General features: G+C 36.5%; 1 protein-coding gene and 2 pseudogenes across 1 annotated transcript; all 3 read left to right on the top strand.

The window, feature by feature from the left end:
- Nucleotides 1-12,125: 12,125 nt before the first annotated feature.
- Nucleotides 12,126-12,540, top strand: LOC149160249 (ras-related protein RABA1b pseudogene; annotated as a pseudogene).
- Nucleotides 12,541-19,721: 7,181 nt separating this feature from the next.
- LOC149160248 (ras-related protein RABA1e pseudogene) lies at nucleotides 19,722-20,492 on the top strand (annotated as a pseudogene).
- Nucleotides 20,493-24,570: 4,078 nt separating this feature from the next.
- LOC149160247 (uncharacterized) lies at nucleotides 24,571-25,868 on the top strand. The gene is made up of 3 exons (XM_089433667.1): nucleotides 24,571-25,265; nucleotides 25,366-25,432; nucleotides 25,519-25,868. Exons 1-3 carry the CDS (start codon nucleotides 24,979-24,981, stop codon nucleotides 25,579-25,581), a joined length of 417 nt encoding a protein of 138 aa, XP_089289793.1. The 5' UTR covers nucleotides 24,571-24,978; the 3' UTR covers nucleotides 25,582-25,868.
- Nucleotides 25,869-26,109: the final 241 nt, after the last annotated feature.

The raw sequence follows: 26,109 nt of genomic DNA, 5'->3' as shown, positions 1-26,109 counted from the left end.
TAATCATGAGCCTTAAATTTGGCCTTAAAAATTGGTTGCATAAGCTATATTAACTGTGCCTCCATGGTGATAATGATAGATTATGTAGACAGTAAATTATTAGCTCTACTGCCACACTGATAGCAATGTTATCAGAACCAGACTGTTCATCGAATTAGTAGAGTCCACAAATGTGAATTGGACTGGAACTGGAAAAAAGCTGGTCAACCAAAAAATACATGAATATACAAATTTTGAAATCATGTGCATCCATATGAATCCAAACCATTATACACAAATATGCAAAGTTTCTTATATATAGTAAGAGTGCATATAACCAAAATAACATCAAGTACAATCTATCACTAAACCAAAGCAAAGAGGCTCTAGATGGCCTATAGAGTCCTTAAAAATCATGCTACAACAAGTACCTACGTACTATCAAAATCGTTGCCTATATTGAGATCCTCATCATCAATATCACCCTCTAAGCATTAAAATAATATAGAAAACACTTAACATGTCAAAACAAGATTTTGATTGAGTGATTGGTACATTTTTACTTGGGTCATGACAAAGGAGTTCAACAATTAGTGCCACCAACATTGAGGTACATAGTGGGTTTGGTGCTCTTCATTAGTTGCTAGTTCCATACTCTAAGGACCTGCGGTCCGAGGCATGACCGCCACGCGAAGTGCGACGAGTTGGTTAGCCAAATGAGCGCACGAGTTGGAAAATGGCAGAGCAGCCACTTGATGCGTGTGTGCGAAAAGTGAAGGAGCGAGCCATGTATTTATAATGGACGAGCTGGGGCGTTCATCAAAACGAGCCGACGGTGAAAGAGTTACAAGTTTGGGCGTTGGTCGATGGGCCGACCAAACGAGTTAACGTGTGAGGGCGTCAGCTTGGCAAGAAAGTGCAGGTCGGCCAAGGGTGGCACGACCACCATTGAAGCGTATATATTATATGCAATGTTGGTTCATTTGATACCAACGCATTCGAGCGAAGTCTTTCGTGAAGCAAGTGAAGTGTGAAGGGAAGGTAGAGCCGCAGCAAGGAGGTGCAGTTCTAATGCGCCCGTCCTTGGGCAACTCCACACCAAGATAAGCACGTTGACTTGGGAGAAAGGTGAAAACGCACTCATTTGTGGATACAAGGAGAAGAGCGAGGTGTAGCAAGTCGCAAGAGGCGCAGCTCTTATGCGTCTGTTCTTGGGCAAGGCCGCACGGTGAACTCGCACGGAGGTTGTATCGGGTGAGGGCATGGGCGAGTAGCGCCCGTCGTTCGGACGAGAAGCGCGGGTGGTGACTCGGGTGAGTCGCCCGCCCGTCGTGCACGAAGAAACAAGGTTCGGTTGAGGAGTGCGATTGGCAGCTCGTGTGAGGGCGCGCCCGCCCAACTCGAGCAAGGAACTTTGGTTGACACACGTAGGTGTGGAATATTGTAAAATTGGCTGTATGAAACTTGGTGTTTCCGAGTATACTTGTAAAAGTTGAAAGTTGATTAATATAATAAATTCGGGCAGACTCATTGTTCAGGGAGTTGCCCCTCCCTTTATAGTGTGCAGTTGTGTTCTCTTGTATAATTGCTGATGATAATGAATGTGTATGGGTGTTCATTGATATAAAGGAAACATAATAATTACTTGGATGAGAAACACAAACTAAGTAGGACAAGTGGTTAGGCATAGTCCATGAACATAAGTATTGGTGAAAAAAAGTGTTCAGTGGTGTCGCACCTCGCCAAGTACGGTTGAAAGACTACCGTAGGCCTGGGGGCGTGACAGTTGGTATCAGAGCAAGGTTGCTGGTGACAAAGTGCAGATGGTATTGAAGCTGATTCAGGGTTGAAGAAGCTTGACAGTTGATGACAGTGGAAGCAGGTACTTGCAAGTGAAGGAAGCTGGGTTCACATACAAGTGGAACAAGCGCTGGTTCATGATTGTAGGGAACTTGGTGAAGCTGGTGAATGGTCAAGAGTCAAGAAGGATGTTTATCTTACAGAAATGGGTTTTGCAACCTTCAAGGAATTTGAAGGAAGTCTACTTGAAGAATCAAGTAAGGTTGAACAAAGATTTGTAGAATGGGGCAAAGGCTTGTTCAAAGCAAAGGATGCTCTTCGTGCTTTGGTCAAGGAAGGGATTTCTGACAGGAATAGGGACGAAGCCTATTGACTTGCAAAGAAAGTGGACTTGTTTGATGGAGAACTCAAGGAATTGGAGATAAGGCAGAGCTTGTTTCGAGAAAAGTGGAAATGGCTAACTGTTGAGAAGAAGTATTCCATAGCTTTGACTCATAAGGAGAAAGCTGCAGAATGCGATGATAAGAAAGAAGAAGCCGTGATGATTGAAGATGTTGCATATGTGACAACGATGGAGGATGAACTTGAGGTTGATCAAGTTGGGCCAGGATCGTGTGGTTTGCAGGCATGGATGGATGAGGATACTCACATGGAGGAGCCTCATGATGATGAAGTAAGTATTGATACTTGTGTTTCATTTGAGCTTTTGGTAGATGGACCGTATGCAGGGAAGAGCAAAGTCAGTTTGCCGATGCAAGGGAGCATCTTACCATGGATGTCTATGATGAGACCTTGTATGGAGGAGCAAGGATTGTTGGCTGTTGCAGGACTTGTTGGGATTGTTTGTAACCTTGTGGCAGAAGGTACAAAGACCCGTGACAAGGGAGGAACATGATGATTGTTGTGGAGGATTGGGTCATGCTTTAGCCACATGGAAAATTGGCCAAGTGCCCGGCATGACTCATGAACAGATTGGAGGGCACACTCTTGAGGTATGATGATGATACTTGGGTGGATTTCTCATGGCCAAGACCAAGAGCAATTCTTGGTGGAACCTTTAGTGGGGGAGCTATGATGGAGAGACTCATGTGATGATGATATGGTTGGGTGACCGAGTTCACTTGACTAAAGATTGCAGACTTGGATGAGGATGGCCGATTGTTGTGATGGGTCTACATGGTTGGACTATATGGGCAACTAAGTCATGGACATCAGGTTGGAGACATGGAGCATGGCAGCCTATGCAGGGACATTATGCAGGAGCACTTGTAGAGGTGTCACTTATGGGCATCCAATGGGGAGTGCCAAGGTAGGGATGTTGTGCAGGTGGATTTGCTGGTGTGACATGGAGATGTTTTACTTATGAGCCGATGGAGAGGTTGTGCACTCTTGTACAACAAGGCCATGGACTTGGATGGAGTTGTGAGTAGACTATGGAGCATTCCTACCACATGGAGGCCTGAGGCATCTTGCAGAGACCTTTGGGCCGAGACTTGTATGCTTGCTAAAGTGTTGGTTGGGGATGGCTTATGGAGCTCATGATGACATGAGAGGTTGTGACTTTTGGAGACATCATATATGGTGGACTTGGAGGATCTGATGCATTGAGGAGCTGAGGTCGGAGACTTTGATGCAGAATGGGATGCATACTTTCGAGTACATATATGGGTGTACTTGAAAGAGTGACTTGATGTGGAGGATTGATATGAGACACTTTGGAGTGATAGAGTTACAACGATGATGATGCCTTGGTGGCAACACTTGGGCATGGGTTGAGCGGAGACTTAACCACTTTCAACACATGGGAGTTGATTGATCTATGATCATGGACAACGCATGGATAGATGAGATGGGTGTATACTTGTTTCTATGGCAGACTTTAGGGATGGCACATACAGATATGATGGATGTTGCTTCATGGACCTGGATGTGGCACATTGAGAGTCGGAGTTTGATGAGATGGTCTCTTCATATTAAGGAGATACACATATGGATGATGATGTTGGGATAGATGCGACTGATTTCATGCAACACATTGACACCAAACATCATGGGCAACATGTTGCAGATGAGATGAGGACTACTTCATGGGCCTGAGCATGGCTTACACTTGTATGGAGATGGATTCTTGATCGAGTTGAGGATGTGAGGGGATGTTCTAAGAAACGACTGATGACGGCATGAGGATGTTCACTCTCATGGTTTGGGCGTTACAGTTGGATTAGCTACCCAACTAGTTAAACATGGGGTCCGGAAGTGTACAGAGATGTGTTACCATTATGTTGGAGTATCATGGCAGCAGTTCACACAATGACGATACATGATGAGGTCGACACGATATGTTGTAGGAGGCATGTAGCTTGAGATGGAGGGACCAACCTTCCACGATGGGGAGCAGCATGTGGAGATTGTGACAGGGTGGTTGATGATCATGGATTGAGATGATTTCTGATGTATGACATACCGATGGGGTGTATACCTTGGTATGGTGATCTTGGTGACAGATGGTTGCCGGGACGAGATATTGTCGAGGACGACAATGATTTCAAGTGGGGGAGGATGTAAGGACCTGCGGTCCGAGGCACGACTGCCATGCGAAGTGTGACGAGTTGGTTAGCCAAACAAGCGCACGAGTTGGAAAATGGCAGAGCGGTCACTTGATGCGTGCGTGCGAAAAGTGAAGAAGCGAGCCATGTATTTATAATGGACGAGCTGCGGTGTTCATCAAAACGAACCGACGGTGAAAGAGTTACAAGTTTGGGCGTTGGTCGATGGGCTGACCAAACGAGTTAGCGTGTGAGGGCGTCAGCTTGGCAAGAAAGTGCAAGTTGGACAAGGGTGGCATGACCACCATTGAAGCGTATATATTATATGCGATATTGGTTCATTTGATACCAACGCATTCGACCGAATTCTTTCGTGAAGCAAGTGAAGTGCGAAAGAGAAGGTAGAGTCGCAGCAAGGAGGCGCAATTCTAATGCGCCCGTCCTTGGGCAGCGCCACACGAAGATAAGCATGCTGACTTGGGAGAAAGGTGAAAACGCACTCATTCATGGATATAAGGAGAAGAGCGAGGTGTAGCAGGTTGTAAGAGGCACATCTCTTATGCGTCCGTTCTTGGGCGAGGCCGCACGATGAACTCGCATGGAGGTTGTATCGGGTGAGGGTGTGGGCGAGGAGCGCCCGTCGTTCGGACGAGAAGCGCGGGCGGTGACTCGGATGAGTCGCCCGCCTGTCGTGCACGAAGAAACAAGGTTCGGTTGAGGAGTGCGGTTGGCAGCTCGTGTGAGGGCACGCCTGCCCAACTCAGGCAAGGAACTTTGGTTGACACACGAAGGTGTGGAATATTATAAAATTGGCTAAGTATGAAACTTGGTGTTTCCAAGTATACTTGTAAAAGTTGAAAGTTGATTAATATAATAAATTCGGGCAAACTCATTGTTCAGGGAGTTTCCCCTCCCTTTATACTGTGCAATTGCGTTCTCTTGTATAATTGCTGATGATAATGAATGTGTATGGGTGTTCATTGGTATAAAGGAAACATACTAATTACTTGGTTGAGAAACACAAACTAAGTAGGACAAGTGGTTAGGCGTAGTCCATGAACATAAGTATTGGTGAAAAGAAAGTGTTCGGTGGTGCCACACCTTGCCAAGTACAGTTGAAGGACTACCATAGGCCAGGGGGCGCGACACATACCCTCGTACATGAAAGAATCCAATGGAAATGTTGCAATCCTCCCAATCCTAAAATTCTAAAAACTATGAAGTTTCCTATATTTTGAGTGAGATCTAAAATTCTACTTTCTTGATATGAAATCCAATGAGGTCGGAACCACTCTCAAACATTCGAAGTCAATTGATGGTAATGTTAAAAATTTCAATAAAAGATACTTTAAGAATTTGACTTTACCATTAATTACATAGCATTAATAAGGCCCTTTGGTTGAATATTAGGTTGCCACACTCATAAATTATTAAAAAAAAATTGCATTCCAAGGGTCCTCAGTCACATGTACAAAATTGGTAGGTTCCATATAGAACCAGCTAGCTTTGTACTAAATCAACCTTTTCCAGCGTATAGGGCTAGTTTGGACGGGTTATTGCTTAGAAATGGTCAGACTAGCTGGTTCAACCTAATATGGTTCGATCTCATAACATTGACTGACGGTGATACATCATGCTATATTGGGGGAGAAATAGCTTTTGTTGGGTTACCAACATTTGGACCAACAACCTCTTTTACCATTTTTTTCACTATAAACAAGTGAGGATAGATGAAGGGTTGGTGGAAGCATAAATAGTGAGTATCTAGACCTATAGGATGTCAAAGGTGTTGAAGACATTTGGGATTATGGTCATTAAATTGTGTCTCTCTACTATCTGTCACTCTTTGGTTTGCATTATTCTTTGTGGGATATAGAATCTATTAACATCACAAAGTTGCCTAATTCATTATATCGACATAATAATATCATCCACTTTTCTAGTTGGAATTGTTCATCAAGATACATAGTCACCATCTACAACCTTAACAATTCTTACTTCAATTTCTATAGGAGACCCTTCATGGTGAAATTGACGTGTTGTTTCTACTCCTAACCTTCCCTTATAGTTAATATGACTTGCAATTAGAAATAATTGTGATCACGATGACAAGTGGCTATACATACAACCACCCTTTCATCACTTGCACCTTTGTTTTGTTCAATCTATTATTTGCTTTGAAGCTTATATTTTCCACTAGCCTCCTCCTTAATAACATTTTTAATTTCATCATGAGCACCTATGATGAGATTTAATCCCTATTTCCTAGTGGATTTGACTCAAAATATAAATTGTATGTATTTTATTCTCTTTGTACTTCATATTTTGTAATTCACTTGCCTCATTGAAAATATTTCATAGGTGACCTGGTCAAATATGACCACTCTCCACCCATTTTCTACTTTTACAAATAATCAATATGATATATGGTGTATGGATGTGTATAATTTGATAATCTCCTCTTATACTTGCACACATGTTTTCTTGTGTGAGAGTAATTCACATTGATGTTACTATGCTCATATCAATGTGTTAGGGCTCCTTAAGATCTCCATGATTTTGACCCCCATTGGATCATTTCTTGTAGGAATTTCTCTTTGAATTTCTACTAGTAGCAGTTTGAGTGATTTGTATATGTGTTGATGTCATTCATTCTTGATTCCATACCATGGACACATAGGTAACTCATTATTGCTTGGATTCGTCTCTCAATTTTTCACATTCTTACAAAATTTGTTTGCAATTTTTTTGTAAGTAATGGTACCCAAAATAGCTCATATTTGTGACTCCCAATATTTCTTGTTCTATTTCTTATTAGAAGGATTCCATAGGTTATGTAACTCATGTATTGTGAATTTTAAGATCTCAAAAGTTCACTCAAGGCACTACCTACTAAATCCTGATAATGTGCCACATTTTTTAATTTTCATTTAGGACTCACACTAGGACTACTACCCATTTGTTGGTTCATCTTAGTCAAAATAACATAATTCAAACCTTTGCGTGATGTCATCTCTCCCCACCACTCTCTCAAGGGCTCATACCACTTTGAAGATTCCAATACTGAGAGCTTGGCATAACAAATGCAAGAGAAATAATGTCAACCAAACCAACTATTGATAACACAACATGACACACAAGGTTAATAACATAATGAGTTTGAAGCCATAATGATACAAGATTTTCTCAACATGTCGTAGTAGTTTGTGATTGTTGCCTCATAATCTAGCAAGCCTTGTGAGATCCCTCACAAGGCACGGGCCAAACTTAGATGCAACAATAGGGTGGATTGCAATTGTCACCTCGACAATCCTCCTCTTGTTCTTTAGTGGAATTTCACCACACAGGAAGCTTCCTAGTTTTCACCTAAAGGATATTCTAAGTCAATTGGCTCAAGGTGATATGAATCAAAGGCTAAGCAAGGTACTTTTTTGTATGGACAAGGGCACAATTCTCTATCCCAAGAGCAATATCCTAGCATCAACATACCATGTACAAAGCCTTAGAAAGGTAATTGACACCAAGGATTTTAAGATGCATTTCAAGAAATGAGTGTCTAGGAATAAAAGCGTAAAGAAAAGGTTTGCAAATGATGAAATCAACAAAAAGAGAGGGAAAATCTTTAATTTAAGCCCCAAGTTGAAATCTTAACCAAAGTTAGGGTTTTTCTAGGGAAAAAGGTTGCTTAGGGAAGTTGACATCAACACTATTAGGGCAAATCGTGGGCAAATTCAACCATGAAAAACACTAGATTTTGAGAGTAAAGTATCAATCAAGAAATAAATACACAATACAAAATAAAACCACTTTGTCACACTCTCACTCTTATTAAGAAAAGAACAACACTCCTGGAAACCATTCTCTCAACAAATGTTGAAACACACATTCAAATGAAATGAATACACTATCAAATTGTAATAGGAATTAAATGAATTCCGCACTAGCAAAGGGATCGATCTAGAACCTATGTTGTTACACAATATTGAGGTTAGCATTTTGCAATCATCAAAACATGAAAAAGACTAATAATAACAATAACAACAATCACACATGAATTATAATTGGGAGGAAATAAATCAAACAACTATAGTACCTTCCTAACCAGTGATCCTTGCTAAGGAGGGCCCTTTCTTTTTAACAGGGGCTGGTACACTCACAACACACAAGCTAGCCAAAAAAAAGGTATGGTGCCACGAATGATTGAGATTGCATTAATGAAACATATATGATTACAATACTAGTTCTCTCCCCTTCTATCACTGTTTATTTATTTCTATATGTCTATCTCGCGTGGACAAAGAGTACAACTCTTTATAATTTCATATTGCAATGATAAGATCATCATGAGAATCTCTCAATTCTCATGTGATCTAATTTGAGAATACACATTAACAATTTGATAACAATTTCCAAGGTTAGGACAAAGTTGTAACAACTTTTCCAAATTACAATAACTATTAATAGAAAATCCTAAATGTTTCAATTGCGTTGTCCATAAACTTCTCCTTCAACAATCAAACTATCTTTTGACCTAAGGCTTTTCAAATTGATCTTCATAACTAATTGAAGGAGGTCAACACATCTAAAATAGATCTTCATGTGTAACAACAATGCTCAATGAGTCCTTGTCCTATCCTTGGCAAGGCAAAACTAGAAAGTGTAATCTTGCAATAGCATCTCAATAGACCACAAACCTTGTAACAACCCAGTTGTCAGTTTTACAAGAAAAATAACCTAAAATAGTAGTTCTCATGCGAGATTACAAGTAGAATTGGATCACAAGGATGAAATATAAAAATAGACATACCTGGGTTGATAATGGTTGTTACAGTGGCAAAGTATGGTCTCGAGAATAAATAAAAAACAGTAAAGAAAATGCAAGAAAATGAGTGCAAAAAGATGTCAATTTCACATCCCAACATCTCCATCTTGCTCTGCTTCCACTGTTGGTTCTTGTGTAACAACATCTTTATCAGGTTCTTGTGGAACAACGGTTTGGAATTTTTCATCTTTCTCTCCAACTTGAATTCCAACCAATATAGTGGTTGGCCTGTCACAATATGCTTCCTCTAGTGCTTCCTTACATTCATCATATAATCTAACTGACATTATTTCAACCACTTATTCCAACTTAATAATTATATTCACATTAACTCAACGAGAGGTAACGTTGTGAATGCACAATGATTTCAATTCGAATAATAAATGTACAAGTAATAATTCTTCCCCCACTAGGAAGATGAATTGAGGGTGGAATCAACACAATTACAAATTAAAATTCCTCCCAACATTATAACTCATGAGGGAGTGTTACAAGGGGGTTGATTTCATGTACCTATGACACCGTGTGCATTTGTGGATGGTACAAATTACCCCTAATTTCATTATATATTCGAAAATCCTTTTGGCAAACCCCTCTCATGATACATCTTTCCAATTGAAAATCTCTCAATTTTCACTTTGATATCTTAAGCTTTTGATTTTTACATGACAATTTTAAAGCCTCTTTTTATTTCTATACCTAGTATGGTAACATGGCACCATTATTATAAGCCATGAATGCAAACTAGTGGGTTACCCATTTTTACTTTTCTTCTTCCCTATTTTAATTTAATCAATGCATTGATTGCATTCATGGAGACTTTAACAACATTAATTCCTTTGCATCATCCACTGAGGCCAAAAGGGATCAATGCTACCCAAATCAAGCCTCTTCCTCTCCTTTCTAAGAAACCAAGCAAAGAGACTAGTGGTAGTGAAGTTGTCTTATGAGTCATTAATGTATCAATTCTTATATCACACTCAGTGAAATGGGGAAAAATATTTCTAGAAGCTATATGCACAAATTCCTATGGTCATTTATTTGTTTCTACGCAATAGGGTTCATTATATCATCTTTCCATTGGGCCATATTGTCATGTCTTAGTAAAATCCTCAAATTTCTAATGGAATTTTTGGACAAATCCTTGATTTCAATGGGTGTTAGATTGATGGTATAATACATGAGGTAGGTTGATATGGGAGAATTATGGGATACATTAAGCCATGTAATGCCTAAGCAATTGTATAAGCTATTGCATATGTGATATTTTCTCATGTCATTTAAGGTGGTATAAGCATTAAACAGAAAATAAGAATGTCTCGAAAAAAATTATGGGCATTGAAAAAAAAATAAGAAGAAAAAGAACATTTGAAGAGAACAGATACATTATTGTGGATCTTGTGGATCTTGAAGGCTGGACCAATCTAATATAAAGTGGCCCATTCAAAGACCCCACACCACCCCAATTCCTCTCCTCCCCATACTTAAATCAACCACCCAAGATACTATATTCTATACCCATCAATAGTTTCATGTTTTTAATATATTAAAAATATCCTTGGGCTCCTCTCTACTAAAAAATAGTTTTTGTTGGTGACATACTTTTTATAGATGCATATTTAGCATGGATAGATAGGTTGGTGACATACTTTTTTTGGATGGCTTTGAAAAACTTTAGATGGTAACGAAGCCCGGTTTCCCTTAAGGGCGGGTGGAGACCTGTCCCATTTTGTAATATTTTGGTTTAAGTAATGAAAAATAGAGCAACGCCTTAGCTTACAAAAAAAAAAATAGTTTTCGTTCATTTAAAAAGTATATATTGCCCCATATGAATTTGTGTGCTAAACTTTTCCCTAATTAATGTTAAGTTAACCCCTTATGGGGAGGGTGGCTCTCAATGTAGAGTAAAAAACCCTCGTTGAAGAAGACTCAATGATATTTTCCAATCACATTTTTTCACCTTGAAGTGTGTTTGTAAAAGCATGGTTTATGTTTTCTTGGTAATAGTAGTTTTATTTATTAGTGAAAACGTTTAAACTTGTATTGTGTAAAATATCTCATAACTTTTTAATGGACCATTTCCCATGTAGGGGATTAATGATGTTTTTCTTTTATCTAACGAGTCACTAATTTGGAATTAATGCTATTTTAAGTTGATTTTTATTTATTTATTTATAATTAAGGTCTTAAAGGTATCTTTATTTAGGAATTTATTTATATAATTATTAGATTTATTTTTTTAGATTATTTACGTATATAAAGTTAGTTTAAGTATCGGGCTAATTTCATATTAACTTATGAGATGTAAATCTCCCTAAATAAGATACACATATACCAACAAATTTATTAAAGATATTATTCAAGAAGATGAAAAAATCTATTAATTAGTGCAACCATATAAATTAAATGACTAAGTAAATGACGATGGGAATCAATTTTTAATAAGCATCAAAATACTTATTTCATCATACCTCTCAGGTTATTAAAATTAAAAAAATCACAAGAATCGACTAAATTATACTTTATTTAAAATAATCACTATTATTAATGACAAAAAAATATATTTAAAAAAATCATATTATTAAAAATATTTTAAAATATTACATAAGTGAAATCTTTATGATTTATTAAAAAAAAATTGATAATTAAATTAAAATTTTAAAAATAAATCACCATTATTATTATCCAATTTTAAAATTAGACAAAACTAAACACCAAATTAATATATAAACCGTTGAACAATACCTTAAAATATAACGTGAAAATAAAGACTTTCCTAACCATGCTTAAGCAACCACTTCTTTGTAGTAGCCGGCGGACCTTGGAAAGGCTTCAATACATCTCTTGGATCGCCTATAAATTCACATCCTCTGATGTTCAGAGGTTTGTATGAAAGTTCTCCTCATCGAAGACGTAGGATTAACCAGAGCATAGAAACTTGAAAGGACGAATAACCAGCGCGTAGAATCTTGAAAGCAATGGCGTACACAGTTGACGCAGAGTATGACTGGCTATTCAAGGTTGTGCTCCTAGGGGACAGTGGTGCAGGAAAAACGAGCTTATTATCCAGAATCGCCGATGATATCTTCGGACACAATACGAAGCCAACGGTTGCAGTAGAATTCGCCACCCGCACCAAGGAGATCGATGGTCAAATCATCAAGGCTCAGCTTTGGGACACTGCCGGTCAAGAAAGGTACGTAGAGAATTAACAGAATTCGATAAATTTGATGATGATTATTTTGCGAACTCATTGTTATATGATCTGCTTATATTGTTATCAGATTTCGTGCTATAACAACTTCGTACTATAGAGGATCAGCGGGAGCATTAGTAGTGTACGATATAAGCAGCCGGCTGAGCTTTGAGAACGCAGAGAGAGGTGTAGATTAGTTCTACACATCACATTTTGAAATTTTAAAAATGAGGGGTTGAGGGTGGGACTTAATTATATAGACTACAGTGGATATATTGTTTTTCCATCTAACATTGAGAGCCAAAGCCTAAACACAAGTAAAAAGAGTATATATGAGTTCCAGAGATCAAAGTATAACACATTTTTCATAATCCCTTATCTATTTTGTGTGTATAGTCAAGGTCCGGAGTTTGAGTAAGATTTCAAATGCTATTTGTGTTGGTAGGGATTTCTTTTGTTTGAGATAGGCATGATGGGTGTGCACTAAAGTGATGTTTTATGTGTCCTCTATTTCAAAGGGTGATGGACTCGATGGTGGCTTCATTCCTTGTGCACGATTGTGATAAGGAATTGGTCGAAAATGAAACTCATTTGAAGATCAAATGTTTGATATTAGATAATGGCAGAGAATTCACATCCAAAACATTTCAGCAATACTGTGAAGAAAATGGAATAAAAAGGAAATTCTAAACAGCTAGAACACCACAAAGAATGGAGTTGTTGAAAGGAAAAACAGAATTGTACAGGAAATGGCTAGAACAATGTTAAATGACTCAAGCTTAGACATAAATTCTGGGTTCAAGCAATTGATACTGTCGTTTTCATCTTAAACAGAGGCCTGCTCAGGAACAAATGTAACATGACTCTGTACGAACCATGGAAAGGAAGACCGACTAGCATCAAATACTTCAAAATATTTGGAACTAAATGTTACATAAAAAGAGAAGACCAAAAATTGGGCAAATTCAATTCCCATGTTGATGAAGGTTATTTGTTGGTTATTCATGCAAAATAAAGGCTTATAAATGCTACAATTTGAGGTGAAAACAAATAGTTGAAAGCAAAAATGTTACTTTCGACGAAAAAGGTGTTCTAAAGGATAACAATGAGATCATCTCTCCAAGAAAATATGAGGGGCTTGAGGTAGAACTTGTGAAGGATGAAGAAGAAGCTCCAGAACAAGACCAATCAAACAAGGAAACAACAGTCAAACCAAGGGGAAATAAGAAATGATCAGCAGGATGTACAAGAAACTTATCCAAAAGTTTTAAAAGAATGGCGTCAAAAGAATAATCTGTTAAATCAAATCATTGGCAACATAAATTAAGGAATTAGAACCAGAAGAAGTCGACAACTTCTTTCATCACAACAAGCCCATATTGCTCTATTAGCGACTTTTAAGCCTAGCAATTTTGAGGAAGCTAGTCAAAATGAAGACTGGTTAGTAGCTATGAATGAAGAACTGGATCAAATTGAGAAGAATGACACTTGGGAATTGGTTCCACGACCAAAGGATAAAAATGTTATTAGAACTAAATGGGTCTTCATAAACAAATTGAATGAGGATGGACAAGTTACCAGGAACAAGGCAAGATCAGTCTACAAAGGATATGCACAAGTTGAAGGAATCAATTTTGAAGAAACATTTCGTCCCATTGCCAGAATGGAAGCTATCAGGATGTTTCTCGCTTATGCTTGCTCGAAAAAAATCAAGGTCTACCAAATGGATGTTAAGTCAGCTTTTCTAAATGGTGAATTGGAGGCAGAAGTTTAAATTGAACAACTTGAAGGTTTTTAGCTCTCTGACAAACAAGATTACGTCTCCAGATTAAAGAAGGCTCTATATGGTCTCAAGCAAGCTCCTAGGGCTTGGTATGCTTTTCTTGACGGATATCTACATCAACAAGGATTTAAGGAAGGAAGTGTTGACAACAATCCTTATGTGAAAGTGGATCGAGATAACCTAACAATTATCGAAGTATATGCGGATGATATAATCTTTGGAAGCAATGATGATAGATTAAGTAAAGACTTTGCCGCAAAAATGCAAAGTGAGTTTGAAATGTCTATGCTTGGTGAACTGACATACTTTTTAGGGCTTCAGATTTCTCAGTAGGATAAAGGAATATTCATATATCAAACCAAGTACATCAAATAAATGATCAAGAAATTCGAGATGGAAGATTGCAACCCAGTCCTTAACCCCATGGTAACAGGTTGAAAGTTAAGCTTAGAAGACTCATCAAAGGATGTGGACCAAAGGTTGTATAGATCCATGATTGGTAGTCTCCATGATGTGATGCAGGGAGTTGGACAAGTAACATGATTCCAAGCAGCACCAAAAGAATCTCGTATCATTGTCGTCAAAAGAATTATTCTATATCTTAAGGGCACAAAGGAATATGGTCTTTGGTATCCCAAAGGAAATGATCTAGTCATCCAAGCTTATATAGATGCAGATTGGGCAGGAAGTGTTGATGACTGTAAGAGTACCGATAGAGCAATGTTCTACCTAGGTGGTTTCCTTCTCTCATGGTTAAGTAAAAAGTAGTCTTCAATCTCGTTATCCACAGTGAAAGCAGAATACATCGTGAAAACAACTTGTTGTACTCAAGTTCTACGGATGAAGAAAACCTTGCAAGATCTTCAAGTTAAGTTTGATGAGCATATTCCCATATTCTGCGATAACACCAGTGCCATCGGCATCTCCAAAAATCTTATGGTGCATTCCAAAACAAAGCACACTCTAATCAAATATCATTTCGTTAGAGAGTAGGTCACCGAAAAGGATATCAAGCTTGAATATTTTGGGCCCACAAAGGAACAAATTGATGACATCTTTACCAAACTATTACCTCATGAAGAATTTGAATATCTTCGCCAAAAGCTTGGGATTCTCCCAAGTTCTCATTAGAATATTTCTTTTATCTAACTAAGTAGAAAGGGGGAGTGGAGTTGTGTATAGGTCTGCAAGATGATAGTTTGTGAGGGGGAATTACCCTTTGTCATTGATGACAAAGGGGGAGAGAAGGCAGTAGGAAGAGGTGTCATGATTGCAGGGGGATTACTTGTGTTGCCAACAATGCCAAAGGGAGAGATTGTTAATCAATGGTTGTCATTGATGCCAACCCAAGCAACACCAGGGTCTACCCCGATTTTGCATGGGCATTTGACTTGAAAACTTTATTATGAGTCAAGGATATTTTAGATGGATTCTACTCATCAAGATGTTTTCATTGATATATGGCACGCCACATAATTCTTCACAGTTTGAGAGATATTCATGTTTGAAGTTAGTAACCCCAGTTAGTGGGCTAAAACCCTATCGGGTGTGGCATGGCACTCATAATTGGTTGTGGTCATTGAATAGTCAATAATTATTAATGTTTTTTTTTCCTCCTAAAATCCCTCCAACTTTCACTTGTTGAGGACCCTCTCAACTCAAGACATTCATATAAATAGTGACCCTCGTATCCTCCTCTAGTAAGGATTTTGTGGCTTCAAACAGTTCATCGTGACATTTTCACTATAATTTTTTTTTATTATTATTTTTATTTATTTATTTATTTTTTCTGTGAAGCCTCAGAAGCTTAAATTAAAACCCATTTGAGCCTAAATATTGATGAAACTCGTGATCGAATTTCAAATCTTAGTTCGATATATTTTCGGAGATATGATCTGAGGAAGTTTGGGTTTTTGCAGGCTCCTGAATTCCATGTCAAACAAGGCCGAAGGTTGCAACAGTGACATGTGGCACTTCATACAAGTTCAATCTACTGAACCAGTCTATAATCAGGTCATTCTGGGAGATTGGGCATAACTCTTTCTTGAAGAACCCAGTCTTGATCAGACCTGTGGGGTTGGAAAGATGACTCAGAGAGATACCACAGGACGAAATTTCAGACCCTAGAGATATGAAATTACATAGATACAACATATTCAATAGCAAGTTCCTAGAAGGCAAGAAAAAGCATTCATTCAAGGATCACTTCAATAAGGACCACACATCAACAGTCAAGGGTAAGTCTACTACAACAAGGTATATATGATTAGCGTTTACATTTGAATTTTGAGTATCATCTCTGACATACGTTTTTGCATGACAATTTAAGTATATACAGGGTCTCGATTATTTCTCTATGTCTCTATATGTCACAATTAATTTGAGACCACATTTCAGATGTCTTATTCTTGATACTACACATTTGATGCTACATATTCCTGATGCTACACCAATTCTACTAAATCTATATGATGTTGTAAGTTCATTTTACTTGTCTTGTCATAGTTGATAGAATGGTCTTTGTTGTTGTACTTAGAACTAGGGCCTGTCATTAGTTTTTATTATATATATCTTTAGGTCATTTTTGGATATATTCTTGCATAGAGTCCAGACCTATATCAAGAGTGGGAGTCTTTGTCTACTGCTACAACAAGTCAACAACAAAATTGACAAGCACACTTCATGTACACATTGTAATTTTAATTTGTATTTATTCATTATTATGCACTTACATGTGTTTTGCAAGCAAAGCTAAGTTGAAGGGTATTTTGTTTTGTTTTGGGACTGGTTTTGCCGGGAAAATTTTTCATGTAGGTAGAAGAAGATTCAAGTACACCATCAAGCAAGAATTCAAGAGCAGAAGTATCAAATCAAAGGAATCATTGTAGCGGGACATCCTTGAAGACATGACAACCATTCAGATATCGTGAAGTATTGTTAAGGCCAAGAGTCATCATTTTAAAGTTGTAAAAGAATCATTGTAAAAGAGTCATCATTGTAAAGATTGTAAAAGAGTCATTCTGCCTAAGTCGAAGAGGCAGGATTGGGAGGTATAGGAGTCACTGTTGGGATGATGTCATGGTTGGGTTGCAGGTCATAGAGTGATTGGTTATTTGGTCAAGTACATGAAAATCATTGTACATCTTATTGTATCGTGGATTGTTGTCCCTAGTTTGGGAATCCATAGTCTTGTATTATTTCAGTCATTATAGGGTGGCAGGGAGGTGCTAGGCAGGTGTATGAAGTCACCTACAGGTGGGGGCTTGTGAACACTTCAAGGTGGTAGGGTGGTGCTAGGGTGAGTTGTGGCTTGCTAGGGTGTTGGGACATCCATTTAGTTGATTACTAAAGAAACTGGGGCATTGGGGCATCCTTCGAGTGGGAGATAGAGAAGAATGCTTTTATAGAATTCTAGAAAGTTGTTGCTTTCATTTCAGTTGGGGCTGAAGATTAAAGAATTTATTAGAAAAACGTTCGGTGGTTTTTGACTTGGAGGGGGTTTTCCACCTAAAATTATTGCTCTGAAAATATTTAAAAGTGATAATTTCTAAGGAATACTGATTCACCCCCCCTCTCAGTATTTCCAACACCAAGAGGTATAGCCACCTGCAATATCCAATCTAATAAATCCAAGATCAGTTACAAAAATTTGAGTATTGAAGGCACTTATGTTTAACAAAAATACTCAAGAAATGCAAGCCTCATAAAAAACATTTTTTTGAAACACGTTAAAGATTTCTTTTGGAAACTTAGGAAAGGGATATTGTGTAATATATAGTACCCAATAAAAAGAAAACATTAAAATAAAGTTGAATTCACAAACATTAGCCTAGAATTAATGTGATAATGTATGTATTACCCTGTAGTAGCTACAGGAATTCCTTCATTGAGAATATGTGATGGAGAGTGGACAGTCAATGCATAAGACTACCTTTTTTGTTGATATGAATTTAAGTAGCCCTGCCATAGGGCCACTACTGGTTAAAAAGTAACAAGCTGAAGTTTTCAAGAGCTTCTCTGTTGGACCAACACTGAAGCTTAGCCTAAACATTTTTTCAACTCCACCTTGAGCTACTATTTTGGTCCCCAAGCTCAAATTTCCTCATACTGTTTTAGACATGCTTCCCCCAAGCTTCATTGAACATAATAAAAAAACATATGCATTTTATGAGCAAATTATATTGAAAATCCTTTACTCACTTTGCATATAATGAAATCTTAATTTTTACTCATATTGAAAGATTATGCAGACATAAAGGTTTATAGACTTATTGTGAGCCCAAAAAAGCTCAACTAGGCCATTAGCATTTCTGCTCCATATATGCAAGTGCTCTAAGAATGCATCTACCATAGTTGTACACAAAACAAACAAAGCCATAATTCAGTGAAGATCATTATCTCATAACACTCCATATTAAAAGTCTATAACTTCAAAGCACTATAAAAAATGATAATTGTTCTATCAGGTACCAGTGAAAAAATCGGTAAACCAAAAAACACAAAATGTTCAAATTTTAAATAAAAACATATATATTAATGTGGATCTATATGAATCCAAACCATTTATACACAAATATGAATATAGCAAATAAGAGTGCATGTAACCAAAATAACACTTAATGCAATGCATTTTTGAACCAAAAATACATGCACAAAGAAGCAGTGCCAGCCTCGTAAAAAAATAAAAAAATTTGAAACACGTAAAAAGTTTCCTTTGGAAACATAAAAAAATAAAAAAATTTGAAACACGTAAAAAGTTTCCTTTGGAAACTTAGGAAAGGAATATTGTGTAATATAGTATCCAATAAAAAGAAAACATTAAAATAAAGTTGAATTCACAAACATTAGTCTAGAATTAACATGATAATGTATGTATTGCCCTGTAGTAGCTACGAGTTCCTTCCTTGAGAAGATGTGATGGAGAGTGTACGGTCAATGCATAAGACTACCTTTTCTGTTGATATGAATAGTATCCCTGCCACAGGGCCACTACTGGTTGACAAGTAACAAGATGAAGTTTTCAAGAGCTTCTCTTTTGGACCAACAATGAAGCTCAACTTAAACATTTTGTCAACTCCACCTTGTCAACTCCACTCTTTTGTCAACTTCTCATATTGTTTTAGACATGCTTCCCCCAATCTTCATTGAACACAATAAAATAAAAAAGCAGATGCATTCTATGAGCAGTTTGTATTTAATAATGGTGATTTATTAAAAAAAAATTGATAATTAAATTAAAATTTTAAAAATAAATCACCATTATTATTATCCAATTTTAAAGTGTGACAAAACTAAACACCAAATTAATATATAAACCGTTGAACAATACCTTAAAATGTACAGTCAAAATAAAAACTTTCCTAACCATGCTTAAGCAACCACAAAGACTTTCCTAACCATTCCTAAGCAACCACAAAGACTTTCCTAACCATGCTTAAGCAACCACTTCTTTGTAGTAGCCGGCGGACCTTGGAAAGGCTTCAATACATCTCTTGATTCGCCTATAAATTCACATCCTCTGATGTTCAGAGGTTTGTATGAAAGTTCTCCTCATCGAAGACGTACGATTAACCAGAGCATAGAAACTTGAAAGCAATGGCGTACAGAGTTGACGCAGAGTATGACTGGTTATTCAAGGTTGTGCTCCTAGGGGACAGTGGTGCAGGAAAAACGAGCTTATTATCCAGAATGGCCGATGATATCTTCGGACACAATACGAAGCCAACGGTTGCAGTAGAATTCGCCACCCGCACCAAGGAGATCGATGGTCAAATCATCAAGGCTCAGCTTTGGGACACTGCCGGTCAAGAAAGGTACGTAGAGAATTAACATGAGATTTCGATAAATTTGATGATGATTATTTTGCGAACTCATCCAGTTTTATCTTTTTAAATGGTGATCTGCTTCATTGTTATCAGATTTCGTGCTATAACAACTTCGTATTATAGAGGATCAGCGGGAGCATTAGTGGTGTACAATATAAGCAGCCGGCTGAGCTTTGAGAACGCAGAGAGATGGCTGAAGGATCTGAGGGATAAAACCGATTCTTCATTGGTGATAATGCTGGTGGCGAACAAGACCGACCTCCAACATTCCAGATGCGTCTCCACCAAAGAAGGCAGGGATTTGGCGGAGAGAGAAGGCCTGTGCTTCATAGAGACTTCGGCTAAAGATGCTGTGAACGTGGAGGATGCATTTACAGAGGTACTCTCTCGAATTTATCGCAACTTTGTGGGCTCTAAAGTTGTTGAGGATAGGAAGCCCAGACCGGGAGCTGCGTGGCTGGGGACACCGCTTGATATGGGTTGCATTGGGAAAGACGAGGAAACGAAAGCAAGCAACGGTCGTTGTTGCAGTATGACTTAGGATTACCATGGCCACGCCATCACTTTTTGTATCAGTAGAATTAGATAGTGTAAATAGATAGCAGAGATGATATTTTTTTATATCAAATTTTCACTTTGAGCATGGCTTATATGAGCGATTGTTCTTGTACTTTACGCATCCCTTGATTTTAAATGCAATTGAATATATGTTTATGAGATGAGATGAGATTTCATGGCATATGTTATTTTAATAGCTTAGCTATATAGTTAAATAGTTCGTAAATTTTTGAGTTAGTAATTAATAATATATATTTAAATATTCATTTTATTTTATATTTATAATAAGCATAATTAATTATATTTTTTCTATAGTCATAAATCCTTCCATGGTGAATCTTTTTTACCTTTTGGTACTTGTTTTCCCATGGTGATTTTTTTTACCTTCCATGGTAGGGACTTGTTCTCCTCTCTCTTGTCTATTCTTCAGTTCTTCCGTGGTGAGTTATTTCTTTATTGTATATATAAATGTGTATAAAGAACAAGTGCTGCATGCAGCCCTGCCGGGGTCTGCCAGAAGGTCTACGTTGCAGATGGCATACCCGGCGAAATTTTTTCGAAATTATTTTTAAATGATTTGTATTACTCATAGTATAATACTGAAATCGTAAGAGTAATTTTTTATTTTGTAATAAAAAGATGTGGGTCGAAATTGTTTTCAAATTATTTTTGCAGATTTGTTTTTAAACAAATTGTATTGGTCAGAGTACAATGTTGAAATCGTAAGGGAAGTAATTTTTTTTATTTTTTAACAAATATGTCTTGTCTATTGTTGGCAAAGCAGTGGTGGTATAATCATGAATGGGAAATCCAATATAGTTATTGAATTAATTGTTCATTCTGAAATACAATACACTATATAAGACATTGAACTGTTGCTCATTATGAAATACACGATGTAATTACTGAATTAATTGTTCATTCTAAAATACATGATATAAGACACTGAAGTTGTTATTCATAATTCGTTCATTCTAAAATACATGATATAAGACGTTGAACTTGTTATTCATAACTCGTTCATTCTGGAATACATGATATAAGATGTTCTGGAATACATGATATAAGATGTTGAACTGGATGTTCATAATGAAAGACATAAAAATAGATGGTTTTATGATAATAAAAAAACTAACATTCATGAATGTGATTTTATTGTTATAATATTTCCTTATAGTTTAGGCCTATTACTCAATAACTTAAATTTTTCGAAATCCCTAGAACATGGTTTTCACGTAAGAGCATGTGAAACGTTACGAGTAAAAAAATATTGTAGGTATATTCAAATAAGTATATGGGAATAGTTTACTTTCATTAATTAAAAATTAATAAATTTATTATTTTTTTCTTTATTATTTTTATTTAAATATTTTTTTAGCTCTAAATTATATATATATATATATATAATTTATTTGATAAATAATTTAATATAAAAAAATTTATTTTTCAAATATTTTAATGTATAAAAAAAATTAAAATATAATTTTTTAAATTTTAATTAATTATCAATAATTATAATTATAGATAAATAATAAAGAGTTGAATTTTACAAAATATTGATAAAATATTTTAGTAATTTAAAAGTTTTTCACTTTTCAGTTTAATTAAAAAAATAATATAATTAATTTAAAAAAAAATTCTAAAAAATAAGAATTAGTATATTTAATATAAAGTAGTTGTTGGAGGTTTTCATTATATTAAATAAACTAATTATAATAACAAAATTTTAATAGATTTATAAAGGATAGGGTTAAGAATTGCTATAAAGATATTATATATTTATAAAGTAGTTAAGAGTGTATTTAATAATTTTAAATATATTAAATAAATTTATAATATTGCAAAAAAATGAATAAAGATAAAGAATTAAGAAATTGTTATAAAATATGATTTATGTAAAAAGAAAAAGAAAATGTTCAGAGTATATTTATAATAATTATGTTAAACAAAATAAATCATAATATAGGAAAATTTTAAATAGTAATAAAGAGATAGGGAACTATAAATAGTAAAATGCAGCATAAGAACCATAAATATCAAAATATTAGTTCCTTGCTAATATTAGTCATATGTTAGGACATTTATCTACAATATATTAAATGTGAAATGAATCATAATTTTTTCTCACTTAATATTAATAAAGTATGATATTGACTCATAATATTTTAAGCAAGCTTATTTATAAATTAAAAATAATATTAATAAAATATAATATTTACGAATAATATTTTAAATAATTTTATTTATAAAATAAATATAATAAACTGATGAATAATCTCCACTATTAAAATTTTTCTAGCAAATCCCTTTAAATGTAGATATCTAACTATTACTTTTATAATTAATAATATTAATTTATAAAATGTTATTTTCTTAACTCTATTTAAGAACTAAATTTATATACTCGTCATAATTTATAATAAAAGAATTAAAACAAATAAACAAATGTTAAGCCACGTAGAACCATGTTTGCGAACGAAAGTCATTAACTATTTGATGAGAAAGCTTCATGGGCTACACGACAATTTATATTCTAAAACACACCATGCGTGCTCTGGCGTCACGTTTGCTAACATTGTCCACGTTTCAAATACCACTATGAATATTCAAATAATTAAAAAAAAATCTAACAGATCCTGAATCAACAACTTTTTATAACAAATTATTTAAGCCGATATATAGAAATGAATCTCTATTTTCGCTCATAAACTCACTTCTTTGTTTATCTTCTGTCTGTTAGATTGGGTTGGAGAGAATGAGCTTCTCAATTATCACCCTTATTATTTCTACTTTGCTTCTGGTTGCCTATTTTGCTGCTGTCTCCCACTTGATATTCATGTATAACAACCCTTCGGATATATCTTACAGCATATTGAATTTTAATGGAGTGGCAGAAGCAATCATATATACCGCAGATATTTCCCGAGTGAGTATGAGAATTTCCTTTGTACCCGACGTAAGCAATGGCACTCGTTGCAGAGACCCAGAGACCCCCGCCGATACCAGCGCCACCATCACCTGCACATTATGAAATTCAATTCGAGATTTGATCACCTGCACATTATGAAATTCAATTCGAGATTTGAACAACATTTATAACGCAACTTTCACACCTTCATAGTAAAGAATAAGAAAAAGGCATTACCAAATCAGTGACAGAGAGAAGAAAGGTTGACAGTGTAGAGGAGGTAAATTTGCGGGTTACGGAGAAGATGAATGGAAACAATGTGTACCCACATGCAATTGCATTCGCCACTACAAAGAACCTGCAAAACAACATATCATAGGGAAGATCTCAACTTGTGACCTCGCCTTCCATTGTGTTGGGTTCTATGATAAAAAGATGTTCTAATAAAGGTACGAAACACAATATATAAGTCACTGTAAGAGCCTATTGCTGTAAATTCCGCGAATGTGAGTTATGGATGATCCTAACAAATAGAGTTTTTCGCAATTAAAAAAGCCCTTAAACACCATCTACAAATCCCAAAATTAAAATGGAAATGGAACTAATATAAACACCATCTACAAATCCCAAAATTAAAATGGAAATGGAACTAATATATTCAACTTAAGGAACTAACTTACAAATCCCAAAATTAAAATGGAAATGGAACTAATATATTCAACTTAAGGAACTAACTAACTATTGAAGACGAGTGGCTGAACTTGGACTAGACGAAGAAATGGCATGAACAAAAACAACTATTGTAATGGTGGAACTCTTGTAATCGTGGAAAGTAATATCAAGTCACTGTAAATGAACCTCAGCTCGAAGTTCTCTGCTCCTTTACTCCTCAAACTAGCTGCTCCACACTCTCTGCTCTCACCTTACTCGAGAGAATTAGCTGCTCGACACTCTCTGCTCTGAACTTACTCCAGATTCAAGACAAGGCATTTGTAAACCACCGGCATTTGTAAACCACCGGGACTCCGGACAAGGCATTTGTAAACCACCATGGACGTCTCTGCATATGCAAACAACTGGCACTTTGTCACACCTCTCTTCTACACAATTTTTTTTTTCTAAAAATAATAATCATAATAATCACGCATATGAAATAATTTCCTAACTCGAACCCATAATATGACCTTATAATAACAATGTACCTGTACATTTCTCTACCATCAGGATCTGTGTCATCATAACACTATATAATTGACAAACATTAGCGTTGAAACAAGTTTAAAGGAATCATTCGGCGTACAATGGCAATAGTACCCAGTTCCATGGTTTATGTTTAAATATTTGATGAACTTACGTTTGGTTATGACTGTTCATCCACCTAAACGATTCACTTGACAATGCTTTGGTTAACATTTATGCTTTGGTCGTATGACACAACCACCCAAAATCGATTCATATACATGGTATTAATGAGCGTTGGTTTCGATGGCTCTGCCACGGTACCGCTCAGTTGACAGGTCACAAAAGCCTTTACTATGGTTGTCCTCCTGGGGCAGGTGGCATGGTCTGGGTTCTCCAGCCATGTGACACCTCGGGTTACCAAATTTCGTGTTTACCACCAGCCGTCCCCGCCATAATTCAACGGCTTGGATCTAACCCGGAGATCGGATGGCTGGGAATCGATCAGGGGTTATCGGTGATATTTAAGTGTTTCTCTCCAATGGTTAATCATTTGACAACCGGTCTTTGTGTTCGGCGTGATGTTCCTCCTCGAGCTCGTTATCAAGATTCGAAGCTGCGACCTGCTATTCTCCAGAGTTTGCGTCCAGCTTACATTGAACCCTGCAGGTAACTAAATGATACTTCCATGTTTGGTTTTGATTCAATACTTACCTTCACTGTATTAATGTTTAACATTCTCTGGTTTTCCTTGTCGAGTTTGACACAGTCGATACGACTATGCAACGGTAGACGCCATGGAGAAAGGTTCTGCAACGGATCTCAGCGACTACCAGGTATGAGCTTTTGCTATAACCGGCATAAGCATCTTTATTGAAGTCTTGTGTGCAGTTTTTAAGCAAGCCTGGGTATTCTCATGCAGGTCTTTGTTCCCATTGAAGTCTGCTCATTTGCTACCTATGTTTTCGGCGAAGAGCCCCTTTAGCTTTGCTTGTTATTTAGCTAGGGTTTGACAAATACTGTCTGGATATAATAGGGTTCCTTCCATGGTTTTCTGGGTTTACTCACCCGTTAAATTTCTTCTATGCTTGTAAATATTGAGCCGCTTAGCGGCGGACTTGACTGACTGATGCCGTAGATGCATACTTCCCTATCTGGCCTTCACGCGCAGAATTGGGTTTTAATTATATTTCTACATTCTGAGTCTCTCTGCGTACCATGTATTGTGTTATTTATTGCTAATCTATTGCTGCCGAGGTTATGAAATTTCTGAAGCCTTCGGCAACCGTATCAGTGTTTGGTTTGTTTTCCATTTATGAAGCTCCTGTCCATATACAGAATCTTGGGTTATTATATACTGTATAGTTCTTTATATATATATATATACATATCCTCAACAGTTCTAATCACGAGGATATCGAGTTACAAGGTTATTTTTTTAAATTACTCTGTTCTGTCTATAGGAACTGTTGATACACAATCGTTGGATATAACCTTGGATATTGGTTACTGT

Source organism: Pinus tabuliformis, chromosome 5_2 (assembly GCF_031772625.1).
Source record: "Pinus tabuliformis cultivar Carrire ecotype Pingquan chromosome 5_2, CPIR1, whole genome shotgun sequence".
In the NCBI taxonomy this organism is placed as follows: Eukaryota; Viridiplantae; Streptophyta; class Pinopsida; order Pinales; family Pinaceae; genus Pinus; species Pinus tabuliformis.
This window is presented reverse-complemented; position numbering and strand designations above follow the sequence as displayed.

Coding starts and splice junctions, on each gene's coding strand:
- LOC149160247 (XM_089433667.1), top strand. CDS start 24,979: ATGGTCTGGGTTCTCCAGCCATGTGACACCTCGGGTTACCAAATTTCG. Junction 25,266..25,365: donor GCTTACATTGAACCCTGCAG/GTAACTAAATGA, acceptor AGTTTGACACAG/TCGATACGACTATGCAACGG. Junction 25,433..25,518: donor CGGATCTCAGCGACTACCAG/GTATGAGCTTTT, acceptor ATTCTCATGCAG/GTCTTTGTTCCCATTGAAGT.